The sequence below is a fragment of the Tympanuchus pallidicinctus genome, unplaced genomic scaffold (genome assembly GCF_026119805.1).
Source record: "Tympanuchus pallidicinctus isolate F22 unplaced genomic scaffold, pur_lepc_1.0 scaffold5, whole genome shotgun sequence".
Taxonomy (NCBI): domain Eukaryota; kingdom Metazoa; phylum Chordata; class Aves; order Galliformes; family Phasianidae; genus Tympanuchus; species Tympanuchus pallidicinctus.
In genome coordinates this window covers 16,873,496-16,890,633 of record NW_026294769.1, presented here as the reverse complement: position 1 = coordinate 16,890,633, position 17,138 = coordinate 16,873,496, and the positions used below count along the sequence as shown (strand labels likewise).

Sequence of the window (17,138 nt, the reverse complement as noted above, 5' to 3'; positions counted from 1 at the left end):
GTGGTAAATGAATCATTCAGTTATTTACACATAGCAGAAAAGCTCCAGGTGTAAATACAGACACACCGTGAGTTGAGGATCAGGTAAGCGTCTGAGAAATGGCCCTGAGGATCTACATTCTAAAACCCACATAAGGGATAAAACAATTCAAGTATTTTTCAGTGGGCTCCATAATATTCAGTTATTGAAGAAAACAATTTTTTTTTTTTTGTCCAAACTTGGAATATCTTCTTTGCCTGGTAAGTACAGACAGCTTGGGAAAAAAACAAAAATAAATTTGAAACAGAGTTATGATTCACTGGATGTACTATGCAGCCACTTCTGCAAACACTAAACTCTATACATATTTTTTATTTGTATCTCAAGGAGTGTGCAGTGCAGCAGGCTTTGACATGCTTGGAATATTTTAGTATTTCTTCAAGGAAATAAGGATTTGTATTTCATATGCCTCAAGAGCATATTTTTTATAATTGGATAGTTACCACTAAAAATAGTTCAGGGTTTTGGCTGCATACAATGAGATCAAAGTAGGCTGTAAAACAATATCTTAAAAATTAAAAATAGAAATAGCCTCAGATGAATATTTAAGACATGCAAAATTAGGTCTCTCACATTATCTGTCAGATTGTAGGTTTGATTATTTGAGGAGCTGGAAGTCAGTCCTGAATGCCTGATCAATGTAGCATTTCAGGACCTACTCAGAACTTTGCAGGGTCAGGCTCAGAGTTTACAACAGTACAGCTAGACTGTCTTCATAAAACACTGCTTAATTAAAGTATTTACACATACAGCAGTAATTCATCATACTATAAGCTAGTGCTGATTAAAACCAGTAAGCTGGTCTTAAAACCTTGTGCACTCATTAAAATCAACAGTAGGATTCCTAAAGGCTTGACCCACTTCCAATGCAGTTTGACCCAATTCCATGTGATGTAGCTCCATTTATAGTTTATCTGTTGATTGGGATTTATCCATCCAGCAGATCAGCTATTGATTTCCACACAACTGCACAATTTACAGAATCATTCCAGATGAAAAGAGAAAACATCTATTGTTCAACTTTGTTTATTCTTGGCCACCCCAACAGGATTAATTATCATATTTGAGATCATATTTGGTAGATAAAAGGCTAGCTTGCTCTGAAAACAACCAGTGTGGGGGAATAACTTTCCTGTCAGCTGCTTGTACTTCCTGACTACCACACACTGTTACACAATTGTTTTGCTAACATTTAATCTACCGTGTATATAAAGCAGGAGTTTTTCCTCTAATTTTAGACTTCTATGGGGTACCCACTTCTTTTTGTTTAGGCAACCAGTGGCAATTTCTTGAGTAGTCCGCAAATGTCAGATATGGGTAATTCACAGCACACTTGTACCATCTGACAAAAGGGAACACGTAGGAAAACATTCTCATCAGAGCAAGAAGGTGTTTTACAATTTTTTCGGAGACCATCATTGCTACTGGCCCTCTACAGAGACTGAAAAACACATGTATAATAGTGACAGACTTGTGACAACAGTGTATGCACAGTGCTACTCTAACACAAATTTAGCCAATTGCAAAGTTTGTGAAATTAATAATTTTTACCAAAGGCAGAGTTGAACCTGCTTTATAAGGCCTGTTATTCTTGCAGCCCCACAGGTGTCTGCTGTGGGAGGATAATAACAAAATTCAATATGAAAGAATACTCGGAGTTTTCTCTCTGACAAGTCTGTAGTGTTCATGTCTAGACCACTAATTCTATTCAGCCTTCCTGTATTTATATTAGTCAGGAAACTACTTGTGAATGCTACATAGCAAACCATTTGACTGAATTGGTGTAACATTTCAGCTCTGTTTTTCTATCTCCATCCTGAGCAATATAGCTCAGGAACAGAAGTTCACTTCCTTAATTCAAGGTGACTCAAAGCCACTCTCATGACCTAATCTTTCACCAAGTTAGTTAAAACCGAGTCTCTGTCAGCATCAAATATTCCAGTCTTCTCATCTGGATCCTGAATGAAATTACACTGGCTAATTATAACTTTTAAACTGCCAGAGATTTTCAGCATTAGTTACCTTAAACTTTTAAGAACGGAACGGAAACTTTTTTTTTTTTTTTTTGTGAGATTTAACCTTAAATCCCGTAACTGTTGAATTCCAAGTGCTTAGTTTATGGCATGAAAATGTCACTTTTCTCTCACTGACTCCCCATTCTCTCTTTTTTGCTTTTTTTTAATACTGGTTGCAAACTGAAGGTGATGAAAGGAAAGCAAATAAATGGAACATATCTAGTCTTAAATAAAGCATTTTATAATATTCCACCCTAAATTCATTCCAAAAGATGAGAATAAATGCCACCTGGAATGAATACTGCCTGAATGAGTGTAAATCACAGATAGTCATGAAATTAATTATGCTGCAATAAAGGATGCTGCTGAGCCACTTTGACACCTGTTCTCTTAGTCTTCACATCAGTGAGTAAAAAGCGAGAAGCAAGACATACTGCTAGGGCTCAAGAAACCAGCTCTCTCCATTCTTTGGACCAGCAATCCACAGTAATCTGGAGCTCAGGAAAACACTGAACATTTAAGAGCTCAAACAAGCATAATTTTAATGCATGCCAAGAGCACATAAGTGGCAGAAGCTGCTGTAAAGGGGCAACATACATTTCTGCAAGTATCTGCTTCCTGGCACAAGGAAGAACACATGTGAACTGCGAAAGCTGAAGTTATCCTTCCAATACCTCTGCCCATGCCCCTTGTGGAATATGATTTCCTACCAGGAACACAGCTTGAACTGCTTTATATGGGTACATCTGTAGGTAGCAAAAATACGTTTGAATTTTTTTTCCCCTTCTTCTCTGTCCATGCAAAGCAGCCAAGATTTTGCTAAATCAGAGAGCCCCAGGTCAATTTCCACAAATAAATTGAACCTGACAGACCACTGAAGATAATTTTTTCTTCTTTTTAAGATCTCACATCAACGCAAAACCTCACTAGACAGACCTGGGGAACTTCACATTGCACCTAGACTAATTTGCTTTTTTTTTTTTTTAATTGAGGAAAAGAGCAAAAAAAACCAAAACAACCTAAAACATTCCCATTATTCTGTTAAGATAATCTCCTTTGATGGCCACAGCAAATGTCTAACGTGAGAACAGCTTAGAGAACTTCTCAGTCTTCAAACACAAAGCTGAGAAAGACACTTTTTTGCTGCTGTTTCATTTTACATAACATCTAGCATTAGGATTAGCTCCACTGGGGGAAAATCCCTTTTGTAGACATTTTCAAAATATCTAACTGATTTAGAGATTTAAGTCTTGTGACTCAGTTGGCTTTCCCCTTCAAATTTTACCTTGAATATTTCTAACATTTAGTCAGATTATTTCATACATTAAGATAGATCTGAGACAGTTAATAAAAATATTCCGGTTACAAATATTACTAAAATATGAATCGAGAAGGGAAAACAAGAGCAAAAGTCTAATTTAAGCAGAGAAGGGATGGAATATTCTTCTAATCTGCTGATCAAATATATGAAGGGAGCTTACAAGCAGAAGAGGAACCAATTTTTTGCACGATCTGATAGTGATAGGGCAAAGGGGAATTATTTTAATCTGAAAGGGAAGAAAATCAGGTGAGATGTTAGGAAAAAAAATCTTTACTGAGAGAGTGGTGAGGCACTGGCACAGTTGCCCGGAAAAGCTGTGGTGCCGCATCCCTGAAGGCACTCAAGGCCAGGTTGGATGGGGCCCTGGGCAGCTGAGCTCATGAGGGGCAGCCCTGCACATGGACAGGGATGGAGCTGGTGGGCTTTGAGGGCCCTCCCACCCTAAGCCATTCTGAGATTTTATGATTCAATAATTCTTTATTCCAAGGCATCAGCAAAGCTCTCTGTATCCATAGGGCACACGTACAGATTTGTAACCGCAATCTGGGAATACTTCCTAGACCACACATTTCTATAAACCCCACTGATTTCACAGCCAGCCCACAGTCTAAGTTACCTGCACCAATAATTTTAGCCCTCAAAGTACATCATCAACTGGCCCCAAGCTGTAATAGTCTTGGGAGGCTTTCAGTGATTAAAATAGGCACACAGTGCTGAAAATTGAACCTGTAACACACAGGAAAACAATCTAGCGTTTGGCTGCAGGTTATCGCTTAGAATGTCAGCTGAATTTATCAAACTCAGATATGAGCAGTTAAACAGCTTTTGGTGATCTATAGCTTCTGTACACAATTGCAAACCTCAATCCAACTTAACTTTTTAAAGGTGTGAAAAGTCACAAATGATTTTTCAAAAATTGCTCTCTTCTCTGCATTGAAAAAAAAAAAAAGCAACCCTTACGTATTGCCCTGCATGTGGCAGGGGGGTTGGAGATTCATGATCCTTGAGATCCCTTCCAACCCTAGCCATTCTGTGATTCATTCTGTATTTACTGACCTTTTTGATTCTTTCTTTGGGGGTTTTTCATAGTCTCTCCCTTTTGAGGGGAAGCATAGACTAGAAGTGTAAACAAGTTTCTCCTTTTTATCCGGACTTCTACAATTTACTAACACAACACAGCATTTGCCTGCTGTCACATCACACCAACACAACCATGCTCCAAATGTCACATTAACAAAGTCAGGTTATAAAACATTCTGCGCTGACCTTTTGAACTGCCAGAGTTAGCTTAGTTTCTATTGCTTAGAATGGGAAGCCTCTGCTTATTTTCTCTTTCTAAATGCAAGAAACATCTGCTTTTTATTAAAAAACTTGTTTGAATTCCACATTCTCACAATTCACTCCACTTCCTGAGTGGACTCCTAAAGCATCTTTGTAAAAAAGGTTAAATTGATTGACCTATGTACACCAGACACTTTGTTCTTCCTTATATTCAGGACAAGGAGTACAAACAGAAACCACTCAGGAATCTGCTTCCATCGGTGCTCTCAGCTTTCCCTTTTAACACAATTCAAGGCAGAATGTGTACCTATTCATCTTACCAGGTTTACAAATTACCCAACCTTTATTAAATGCCAAGAGCAGGGGATCTGCATTACCAATTTTGGAGCTATAGTATACTTTAAAATGGGGCAAGGATCTACCATGATTTTATGGTATACAAGAATACATACTTTCTAGGTATAAGCTATCCAGCCCACTCATTATAGATGGACATGTACAGTTGTGTAATATCACTTTTAGGAGATCACTTTCTGAGGGTATTATACTTTTCCTTCTCCTTCAAACTATCCCTTCCTAATAGACCTAACCTGATTCCCAGTGTTCCAGCCATGGACAGGAAGGCTGTGACAGTGCTTCTGATGTCACTGGGGCCTTCTGAGCCTACCTACTAACACCAGAAAAGACCCAACTCTGGTACAATACAAGGAAATTGTTTATTACATACAGATATTCCTACACAAGAGATTAACCTGCAAAGATTGAGTGTGGTCCTTCAAGGCCAAACAAGTACCTGAACTGGATGTGCAGAAAGCAGCTCAAGGAGGAGAGAATATGTCCACTACATATTAAGGCATTAGAGAAAGTGAGGAGGATTATGCTGAAGAGACAGAGGTAACAGGCAGATTTGTGTTAGTAGTCAGGGATCATATACAGTATCATTTTGTTCTAAATCACAGTTCCCAACTCCTTTGCTTGAGCAATTTATTTACAACATCAAAATTAATTTGATGCATTTTTGATTCTGGCAGTAGTTTAAAACTCTGCACATTAAATCATTTGTGGTGAAATCAGATCTTTACACATTCATCCCCTTCACTTCATAATCATTTAAGAAAAAGAATGTACACGCATTCCAGATAAAGATAACAAAGAAAGCATTTTCCTCAACAGTTCATACTCATATTCTCCCTTGCATCTCATTTTCTTAGCCAATAACTCAAGAATAAAATAAATATGACTTAGCCCCTTCCTCCCAAGGAGCAAGGAGAAATTAGAGTCCAAGTAGGCTTTTTTTTGGATGTTTTTTTCTAAATCCAAAAGTATCTGTGATTATTTGACTCCCAGAGTCTTCAAGGGGGAATTCTGAAATATAAGCTTACTCTGTCAGCTAACAGTGATGACAAAGGGTCTATATTGCCACTGGAAGAAAAGAAATTGAAATCTACTATTTCTTGAACTTATCATGTCTTCTTTTGCAATGGGGGCAATAGAACTGTTGATCACAGCCCCTTGGCCGAGACTAGCCAACCAGTTCTTAAGTAACACGATTCAAGTCAGAAAATGACACTGTGCTGTTGCAGTGTTACTTAAGATCAGACATATAGAAAAATAAAAAATCTACCTCCTCCTAAATCTATTAATTACATACGCTCATTTTCTATTATCACATTTACAGAATTATTCTTCATTAATTTCTCTACAAGATTCCAGTGATGATGTATGAAAACTTTGTTTTCAAAATCTTCATCTCAGAGAACTGGAGGCCGATACAGTGCCTGTATGACCAGCTATGACTTGGAATTAAACTAGCACATAAAATGACAGAATAAAACAGGACCATGATTAAATCACAAAAAGGAGGACTAGTAAATCTGAAATGCAATTTAGTTTTTTCAATCCCTTTATGTGAATCTCTGGATTAATAATGCTTCTGTATTACGTTTAGTATCAGTGTCTACAGCATATAATTCACAACTGCTGTTGGTCACCTACACAGTGAACAAACCCATTTTCACTGTGCCTTTTCAAAGTGTTTCTTGATCATGTCATTTATGTGTGATAGGTTTAACTCACATAGTGATCTTCATTTTCTCCTAGCACTATGATAATGTTGCCTACCACCCTGGAACTAGGTCTCAATAGGAAATTTTGGTCAAAAGCTCTTCATTATAAAATTCCACTGGGAGAATCCCAGCAGACACTATAACTTTACCACCTCTCACCTACAACTGAACAAGGTTTATGTGCTGGCATCATCAGTGAGAGCTATAAACTCCAGAAGAATCCAGCCATACTTACTGCCCAGGGGAAAAAGAAAAATTATACACCCTTATTGTTTGTTACATGAAATCAGCAAGTATTTATATTTCACATTCTGACTACACACACAGTATATTCACATTTTGTTAAGCAAATGGAATACTGTCTCTATTTACTTTTCCCCAAAGTCTATACCTGATTATTCAAAGGTACACTTAAAATCTGGAAAGAAAAAAAAGTACTCATAAGGAGATTTTACTTTCACTTTGGTGATATGCTTCTGAGGCAGAAAAATTTGAATCCCGGATTCTGGATATTTGACACCAGGGACTATGGATATTTGAAATGATATTTCAAATCTGATTTTTCAATGTTGTAATTAAATATTTGGTGTCTGGTGAATATCTGGTGTCTACTTTCAGCATTGTTCACAGAAAGAAAATCCACAGAATGGTTCTGAAGGAAATATACAAGAGAATTGATAAATGTAAAAATATTGAAAGGCAGTTAATCACATTATTTATATGAATTATTATTTAAGCAAGAACCAAAAGTAGTCCAAGTCTGTCAGACAGAATTTTAAATAATAGAAGAAAGCTACATACGTATGATCTGCACACATTTCAATCCTACTTGTTTACAATTCAGCTTTACTTTTCCTTTTCAATCTATTCTAGCACCAAAGTCTTTTGGGTTTCCACAATGTGTGCACAGCAACAGTTGCCAGGATCCTCTTTCTGCTTGCACGAGCCAGAAGATTTTGGCCATCTACTTCAGCTACATGTTTGACAATGAGAATATTGCTTTAATAGCATCAGTGGACAAAACCTCTTCATTTGGAAAGATGCCAACATCAAACATTTCTTGGATATTTCAGCTAGACTGGCAGACTGCTCTTTATTTGCCAGTGTGGTAGGAGAATAAAATGCAGTTACATGTGCTCTGTGCCCTCTGCAGTATAATATAACATTTCTGGGTGACAGTCACAATCTATGCATTAGTAAGTAGTTTGGTCCTAACTACCCTTGGCACAATCTCTTTGCTTGCAAACCTAACAGAGGCTGAAAATGGGACATGTCTAGTGTGAATTTGGGAAAAGCTACTACCTTCAAAATTAAGGCAGTGATTCAAAATCTTATTACAGCATGTCATACATACTGCAGTTACACTCTGAGCTATCATGCTCTGGTTTTCCCTTGCATCATTGTCTGCTTTTCCATATCCAAAATGTTCACAAATCTTCAACTCTTTCAAAGGGTAGATAACAGCAGGACAAAGGGAAATGATTTTAAGTTGACAGAGGGAAGATTTAGGTTAGATGTCAGGGGGAAGTTCTTATGAGAGTGGTGAGGTGCTGAAACAGGCTGCCCAGAGAGGTTGTGGATGCCCCGTCCCTGGAGGTGTTCAAGGCCAGGTTGGATGGGGCCCTGGGCAGCCTGGTCTAGCATTAAATGGGGAAGCTGGTGGCCCCGCCTATGGTGAGAGCAGTTGGAGATTCATGATCCTTAAGGTCCCTTCCAACACAGGCCATTCTGTGATTCTGTGAAATAATCTCATTAGCACAAATGTTCCCAGCAAAGATTTTGCGATAAGGAGTCCTGGACAACTTTCCCTTTGCAATAATTTGATTAGCAGTTTGCAACTTGAAAGGCTTTCATTTTCCAGTAAAACATCCAAGTAGATTCAGTTTGAGCACTGTCCTCTGAATCTGTGGAAAGCGTGTTGCTCACTGCCATTTTTCTTATTTTTGTATCATTTTGCCTTTTTAGTTCTTGTCAGAACTGTCAGGCATGGTCTGTCTGATACTATAGGAAACAGAAAGTAAAAACCTTGAGTCCAACATAGACTGGAAGCTGTTCTTCTGACCAGACAAATAAGGAACAACATTTTTGGCCATGGAATCTTACTTCTCATATATGACTACCTATTTACCCATCTTCTTTCTCTACAATGATTTATTGGTGATATTTGCATCCTTTCATTCAAAACATTCATAAAATTATAAACTCTTATAGATGAAAAAATGACTGCAGAGGTACAGAACACTAATACTGATGATTTCCATCTATGTTAAGGTAATAACCTACTAATGCACTTAATATATGTGATGTTCATAATTACCATGAATTTCATTAAAAGAATTTGTAATATATCATTGATGCAGTCTTTTTTTTCCCTAGAAAACACAATGATTTGTATTACAGTTCATAAAAAACGTTAATGACTGAAATACTTGTCTGTCTCTAGCCTGATAGCACCTAACAGCTATAATTACAAAGGAAAAGCCCATTTACCAATCTCAGTATTGGACTTAATTAGCTTATTTCCACTATTTGGAACTTCCCCATTAGCCCATGATTTATGAAATGTTAATGTGAATGTTTTGGAAAGCTTTCTAACCAATGTTTTAAGATTACTATTTTTTATTTTTTATTTTTAAGGAAATGAATAATTTTTTATAGCATTGCCACGGTAATCATGAAAGAAGAAGAGAAAAACCTTTTAACAGATGGAGTATAATTTATATTAAAAAAAAATAAAAGAATACTTTCAAACTACTAAAAGAATACTTTCTAATACTAAAAGAATACTTTCAACTACTGATCCTTATACTTGAATTTCTTACTTTTTTTAGTACAGTCTTCTCTTTTCCAGAATTAGTGAGAACAAAAGACAGACTTCAGATGTGTCTTTGGACTATAGCTTGCATGAGAAATAACCTAGTCCATCTCCCTGATCTTCTCCATAGGATGTGTAGGTTATAATGTAAACAAACAGGCTTTTTCCTGCAAGTTGATGGGAAATATTTGGTTGATGACCAAAATCCTGGGTATAGGCCTGAATCAATTCTGAAACAGCCATTATGTAACAGCAAGGAAGTATAAAATGGACAGCTGTCTCCTATGTTCTTATTGATCAAAGAGTATTTCAACTGGTTGTAAGACCATTGGTGTTAAATAGCAGCTCTTGCAAGACTGAGAAACACTAAAAACTCACATGTGAAAGGATGATAATAAAAATCTGTTTAAAATTAGCTATCCAGAACTTCAATTGCTCCTGCAGGTTATTTCCAAAGGTGCTTGTTCACCTTCCCATGATTCCACATCACATCATTAATGCACAGAGGGAAGGTGCCAAACTTCCCCCCTCTCGAGTGCACTAGCAGAGTGCAGCTGCCTTAGGTAGGATGCACAGGGCCTCCTTCAGACTTCTGAGGAATGAACACCTCTTGTAAAATCTCCTTGCAATATTTACTCATGATTCTTTCATGTTGCTGTAAACACTACTACTACGAAATAATGGGAGGAAGAGGCAGAAGAGGAAGCAATAAATATTTATCAATAGTGTTGAGCAATAATCTCTGGATTACATTATCATGAGATGAGGCCTGCAAAAATTTAGTGGACAGAAATGCTTCAGGGAACATGAGTTAATAGCATCAGTTATAGATGTGAAGACAAAAGCAACCCATAAGATTGCTGCTGTAAATTACCATGAGTAACAAATCCCCTCAAGTGCATTGCTGTTCATTAATAATAATGCCTATACAGCAGACAATTTCTACTCAAAGGATGAGCCTTTGCAATTTGGTCAGCAGAATTATGTTTAAAGTGATCTCCTGAAGAAAGTGCACATCTCTTTCTCGTGCACTGAAAGCTATCTGCCAGCTCCCTCTTCCTGCTGCTCTCACGAGATCACACAAATGCACTCTTCTCCAGTTTCATCACTGGATCAGACTAGGAACAAAAACATTAACTGCATTCTATAAACTGTATAAGTAACTATGACATGTCTTCTATAAATCAGTGTTTTGATTGAAAACTTGACTTGAAAGCTCCTATTCCCAGCTTGACAACTGCTGGTTTCTGCAAAGAGAGTCTGCATTTGGGGTCTCTACAGCTGGGACCACTCCCTGCAGAGTAGCTCAGGCTGAGTGGACACAGCAAGCTTGACGTGTCACACTGCAGGGAGTGTTGCATCCGAGGAATGGGGCTGATGGTTTCTGTCCTTTACTTGCTGAGGGAGTGCCTTCTGAAACAACCTTTGGGAATCAGTTACTGAATTTCAAAAGCAAGCCTTCAGAGAGCACAAATGTGAACTTGAAAGAGCTTAATAGCCAAAAATCTCTCTAAATAAACTTCTCTAATAGCAAAAGGCCTCTTCAGATTCAGTTTCCAAAAACAACTGCATTAATGACCAGGTGCTTAGCTGATCAGTACAGTTTTTCCAGCATCTGGCTGTTACAGATCAATAGTTTCTGTATGTGTGTGAATTTTCTTCTAGGAAAATACTTGGAAATATGTCAGACCACTAAGGGTTCAAAATACAGCATTTAAAATAATTATACATATTTAAATTGTTCTACAATAAATGCAATTTATTCATTAAGGCTGAAACTGCATGCATGATTGTAATGAGAATAAAATTGTTTGTAACCTACCTTGGAACTGCGTAAATTTGATGGTTCCCATCCTCTCTCCATTCCTGAAAACAACTTGACCCTAAATAAAATAAATAAATGACTTAAATGTTTTATAAATCTTAAAAAAAAAAAAAAGTAGTTTAATTAGAACTGCAATTGTTTTCCATTCACTATTAAAATTACCCAATAAAGTGTTAAATATTGAGAATAGCAGATTCAACCCAGACTGAAGAAATTTATTAACATCTTAAAGCTTTCATCCACAAATTTCAAATGGCTTTACAAAGTTGACCATTGTTATCACTCACTGTTCAAGGTCAGAAATGGAGCCAGTAACTGATGACTGTATTTGTCTAGGATACCTAAGAGTTATCAAGGATCATCTCAAAAAAGGATCTACATTTCATTCCTCATATGGATCTCCAAAAGGCTCTATAATTTATTTATATCACTGATTGTGGTACTAAAAGCATTTTATACTATACCAAGTTTCATGTCTAAGTACTCTTGATAAATGTAATGTGTTTAAGACATAATGTGCTACCCTTCATGATGCTACATGTTGATATACTTCAAAATAATAGTCAATGGTCACACAATGCGGAAGCCTCCCCACATATGCCTAGCAAATTACTCCCATCCTTCACCCCATCTTTCTGACAAAATATCTTTTAAATTTTTGTCCCCACTTTGGCTATTTTGTGATGGAGTATGAAAGAGCAAGTTTTCAATCATTTCAGAAATATTTTTAATATCTTAAACTTGCAGTGGAGTGCTGAGCGTGGTCATTGTAGACGAGAGTTTTATTCAACTCCTAGTTTGGATAATTATTATAATCTCCATTAATTTATTTTTTAGCAGACATCAGGATAAAAGAAACCAAATGGTAAGCATCAGAGGCTACTATCCGTGCAAGTCTCTTTTTATATTACTTCTGGTCACTAGGGATTCAAAACACAATCATCTTCAGTTTAAAGAAGAATGCAGTTAAAAAAAAGCAGTTTTTACCCTTGTTATAAAATCTGATCAAAATACTGATACAAAGTGATTGTATCATCCTACTGATATGAACTCAGTTTGAATTTTAATAGTGGAAAGATTGTTCAGTCCTCTGCAAGGAACTATACCTACATGTGTGGTACTCTCTACAGAACATGCATCCCACGTTCCCTGCTAATCACAGAACACTGTTCCCTTTCAGTAAATTCAGGAAGACATCCTATAGTAAGTATAATCTACCTTGTGCTAAGAATTAAAAGCCAAAAATTTCAGTCTATGACAGAAAGAGAGAAAGACAACTGAACATCGGTGATATAGATTCTCTCAACAGCCACAGAAGGGCGCAAGAAATGCTCCTACTGAAGTTTGGCCAAAAATAAGGTTTATCCAGAGACTATTAAAACAGCTCAGGGAGGCAACGTAAAATATTAGCAAGCAGTTTGTGTGTGCATTTCAGCAGACTTATCCAGATCTCCCTGGAGTAGTATTTAATGTCCCTGGAGATGTTTGAACATAACCAAAATACTTGATTTAAATACGCAATAGTAGAAAATATTAAAGAAAAGTCTTGTAAAATGTGCTGTGCAAGTATCACTTGTTGCAGGTATCTACTGTCAACCCAGTCTCACACTCACTAAATTCTGGTTCTGAAGCCTGAGACGGAGGATTCTATAGTTAATTTTTTTACTGTAGGGATAAGTTATTTTTTGATAAATTTTCCTGCCTTTTACTTTATCTCTCCTTATGCTTTCGTTACAAGATTATGATACTGTAAACTGTACACTATTGGACTGCTTTTCTAGATAGCAACCAGCAGGAATTAATGCTGTCATCCATGATGACTGTTATCTAAGACTACCATGTATTATTGACAATATAATATACCAGCTCACGGATGTTTCTGTATTCTTAGTGCAACTGGTTTGCTGTGTCATCCTTGCTTCTTGTAATACCACCCACATTGCCATTATCCAACAGGAGAGCCATATTTCATCTGTATCTACTGACTAGAGAAAAATATGTAGATCCTCATTGACTCATTTTGAAACTATCAAGGTAGATAAGGTCTGAATGTTCTGAATAAATTAAAAAATTTATAGAATACAAAGAAGAAATTATATTTTTATAAAAATTGAATGATTGAAAAATAAATATATGGATGATAGCGATTGCAGAGACATGGAACAATTCATGTAGAAGTTGCCTTTATCTGCAATAATATTCAATCACCTTCACTAAAGTTTACTGAATGTTAAAAAGTTTAAAAGTCGAATGTGTTATTAAAAGGCATAAAATTTTCTAAATAAAAATTTATGTTCTGACATTGGCCTGTTTATTGTTCATAAACTCAAGACTTACGTTAAACATCATAGAATCATAGAATCATAGAATCACCAAGGTTGGAAAAGACCTAAAAGATCATCCAGTCCAACCATTCACCTATTCCCAATAGCTCCCACTAAACCGTGTCCCTCAACACAACATCCAGCCTTTCCTTGAACACCCCCAGGCTCGGTGATTCCACCACCTCCCTGGGCATCCATTCCAGTGCCTCCCCACCCTTTCTGAAAAGTAATACTTCCTCATGTCCAGCCTGAATCTCCCCTGCTGTAGCTTGAAACCAATTCTGTCACATCCAGATACAAGAAGGAAAAAAAACCTGAAATTGGCTATTTATTCCACCTGTTATTTAACAAATAAACCTGTCCTCAGAGACATTATCATCAATAAACACATCAGCAAGAATCTTCTATGAAATTCCTAGTGTAACCCATGACAATGACAGCACCTATTTATTACCCATGCATCAAAAGTGCAACCACAACCACAGCTACTGCTTGGTTCTTGGCTCCTGAGCAAGACACTGCTTCATAACAATGTGACAAGACACGACAGCATTTCAAGTAGCTTGAACCCCTCAAGATTTTAAAATTGCAGTGAGCTTAGAGGGAAAACACTCCTAGGTTTTCAGTGGAGCTTTAGGTAGCACCAAAAGACACTGAAATACTGTCTCTGTTGTACTACTCAATTCTGCAATGTGGCAGAGAGGAGTACTCCGTAAGAATACTGAGGAATTATACAAATACCAGTACATTCATTTCACTTTTACAAATGTTAACTTAAAACAGCAATAAAAAATAAACCAAAAGAAGCATCTATTGAATATATATATGTATTTTAATAATGGCTAAAACTAAAGAGTTAAACTGAGGGCAAAAAAAGGTAGATCAATAGAATAATAAAACATTTTATTTTATATTTCTTAATCTGATACAATGCCATAAAGAAACAAAACAACCAGTCTTTCAGAAATCTGTTTTGTAGAAATGATGGGCTGATTTATGGCATGAAAAGTGAGCTATAAGCTGATGTTCTTCTCTGGACCACATCAGGTCACTTCTTTGTCATCAAGATAACATGCCGTAAGAGTTAACTAGACAATTAACTTCTTCATACTTGAGGCCTCTTTAAAACACCAGGTGCCTAAACGGCAGCTATTCCTAAGACACAGTTAAAACTATAGCTTTACTAAAGCAAATCTCTGTACTCTCTCTTACTTTGTTTTTATCTCATCACATACTTTCTACATGTGTCAGCACAGTTTGTGGTGTGACCCACCATAAGAACAAGAACTTGTGAAATCTGAGTGAGTATGAGCAACCAGCCAAACTTTACCTTCCATCACATTTTGGTGACATTGCAATAGGTGGTGATTAGAAAAGATATCAGTGGTTGTACGGATGAGATGCTTGAGATGCTCTTTCTAAAAGGAAAGTAGACTGACTTCTTTGGAGCATGATTCTCAGATTCAAGCAGTATTTCCCACTCTTGTAATTATTTTACTTCAAGAGATGCAAAATACAGTCTGTCCTTTACCATCATTTCAATCAACAAGAAAGTTAATTATGTTCACTTAGATCAAACCACATATTTTACTCCAATCTTTTTTTTTTTTTTTTTAATATTTTTTTGAAGTAATTTCCTTCACCAATTGTAAATGTGATGCTTGAGTAAACACTAGTTGTACAACAACTCTGCCCAGCTCTGAGCTATGGGCAAGCATGTCTGCAACAGCAATTATCCCTGAAAGACAGGCAGGCAGGCGGGGAATAGGAAATGTAAGACTTGAATTCTGATAAAAAGTAATGAGAACAGAGGGTGGAATAGAAACTGAAGTAGTTCAGTCTGGCACAGTGTATTTGAAATACATTTCATTATTGCTAAAAGTTGTGCAAGTTTGTGGTTTTTTCTTCAGTCCTTTGTTTTATTTCACTTTTTTTTGTGACATCACTGAATCCAGCTACTTTTCTTCTAATATGTGGCCTTTTTTTCCAAAAAGTATTTTAAAATGCATTTCAAATGATGAAAAACAGAACTAGACCAAAATTTTCAGTGGCATTAGTCTCACGATTGCCACATACAAGAACACCTTCCTTGTTTCTTCTGCACACTGCCTTCTGTGTGCTTCATTTTTAAAAGCCTAGCATTGGTTTCTTTCCTACTTTTGCACACTTCGTTATACAACATAACCACATTTCATCTCATTACTAAAATGACATCCCTAAATGTACAATCTTTTTTTTTTTTCCTGGAGTTGATGCCTTTTTAAGCATCAGTCCTTTATTTGTGGTCAAAATAAGAAGTGCACAACAATAATCCTCTCATAATCATAAAATATTATTCAACATTAGATTTATTTTAAACACATTGGACTTCCCCTGTCATTGTAGCATTGGAATTCATTTGTCTACTCTTGAAAGGAGTCGTTAAATGTGTTTTATTTTTTCTTGGTTGATATAAAGTAGTTATCTTTGCTATATTATGAACATATTAAGTTCCTTTCTAGCTAGGGAGCACTAGTATTTATTCAAATTTTCTTTACATTTTTACTGACAATTTTATTGTTCTGCTGTGGATGTAGGCACATGCTGGTATTGAAATTCTTCCATTCCTCATACATTGAGATCCACAGCCAACACATCTCATTCATGTCTTTAGCTTCCCTCGTTACTCCACAAAAGAAGAGTTCAGAACATTTGTAGCTGCTCTCTCAGTTAGGGACAGGTCTATACTACAATCATCCCTTCATTTATTCAGATTTATGTCTGCAAAGTGCCTGAAGTATGGCAAGCAGAGAAGTAAATAAGCAGCATTTATTTCATGATTTTCCATTTCATGCCTACAAAAAAAAAACGACAAAAAAAAACAACCAACCAACAACAACACAACAATTACATTAGCTCATGCTTTTTTCAGTGTGCCAAAACCTTTTCTGGGTTCTGCTTCACTTTTTCTCCATTGGAGAGTAATCTGGACCACTCTCTATCTAGGTCATCTTGACATACAGAAGTAGTTGTCTTTTGAAATGCCCATAGCCTACATACATCAGTTCCAAACTGAATGTCAATACTTTTTCCAGAAATTAAGTAACTCAGTCACTTGAGGATTATTTAGTTACATATGTGATATAAGGTAAACTATTTAAATAAACGCCTGCAGAAATACCTCCATAGCAGTAGGATGACTAAGGCAGTTGAAGCTGTAATTTTTATATAAACACAGTACATTACTGTGAAAGAACACATCAGCAGATCTGTTATTAAATTGTCCCTTTAAGTTTTGTGACATCTGCTGAAATGAAAGCATTCTTCTGATCCTGTAGTGTCCTTACTGGACTAAACTCACTAAGGCTAAGAGCCCAGGATGGTGAAGCATCCCAGGGCAACAAATTTGAGAGCTTGCACAGACCTACATATTCCTAGAAGTATAACATTCATCAGGCCCCTGAATGAGCTAC

The 17,138-nt window shown here is 36.6% G+C and overlaps 1 protein-coding gene across 1 annotated transcript in view; it reads right to left on the bottom strand.

Moving 5' to 3' along the window:
* The window catches only part of GABBR2 (gamma-aminobutyric acid type B receptor subunit 2), a 441,895-nt gene that overhangs the window by 172,683 nt on the left and 252,074 nt on the right, over nucleotides 1-17,138 (bottom strand). The window contains exon 8 of the mRNA XM_052704312.1: nucleotides 11,360-11,420. Within this exon, the coding sequence (XP_052560272.1) occupies nucleotides 11,360-11,420 (61 nt within the window). The remainder of the gene's footprint in view (nucleotides 1-11,359; nucleotides 11,421-17,138) is intronic.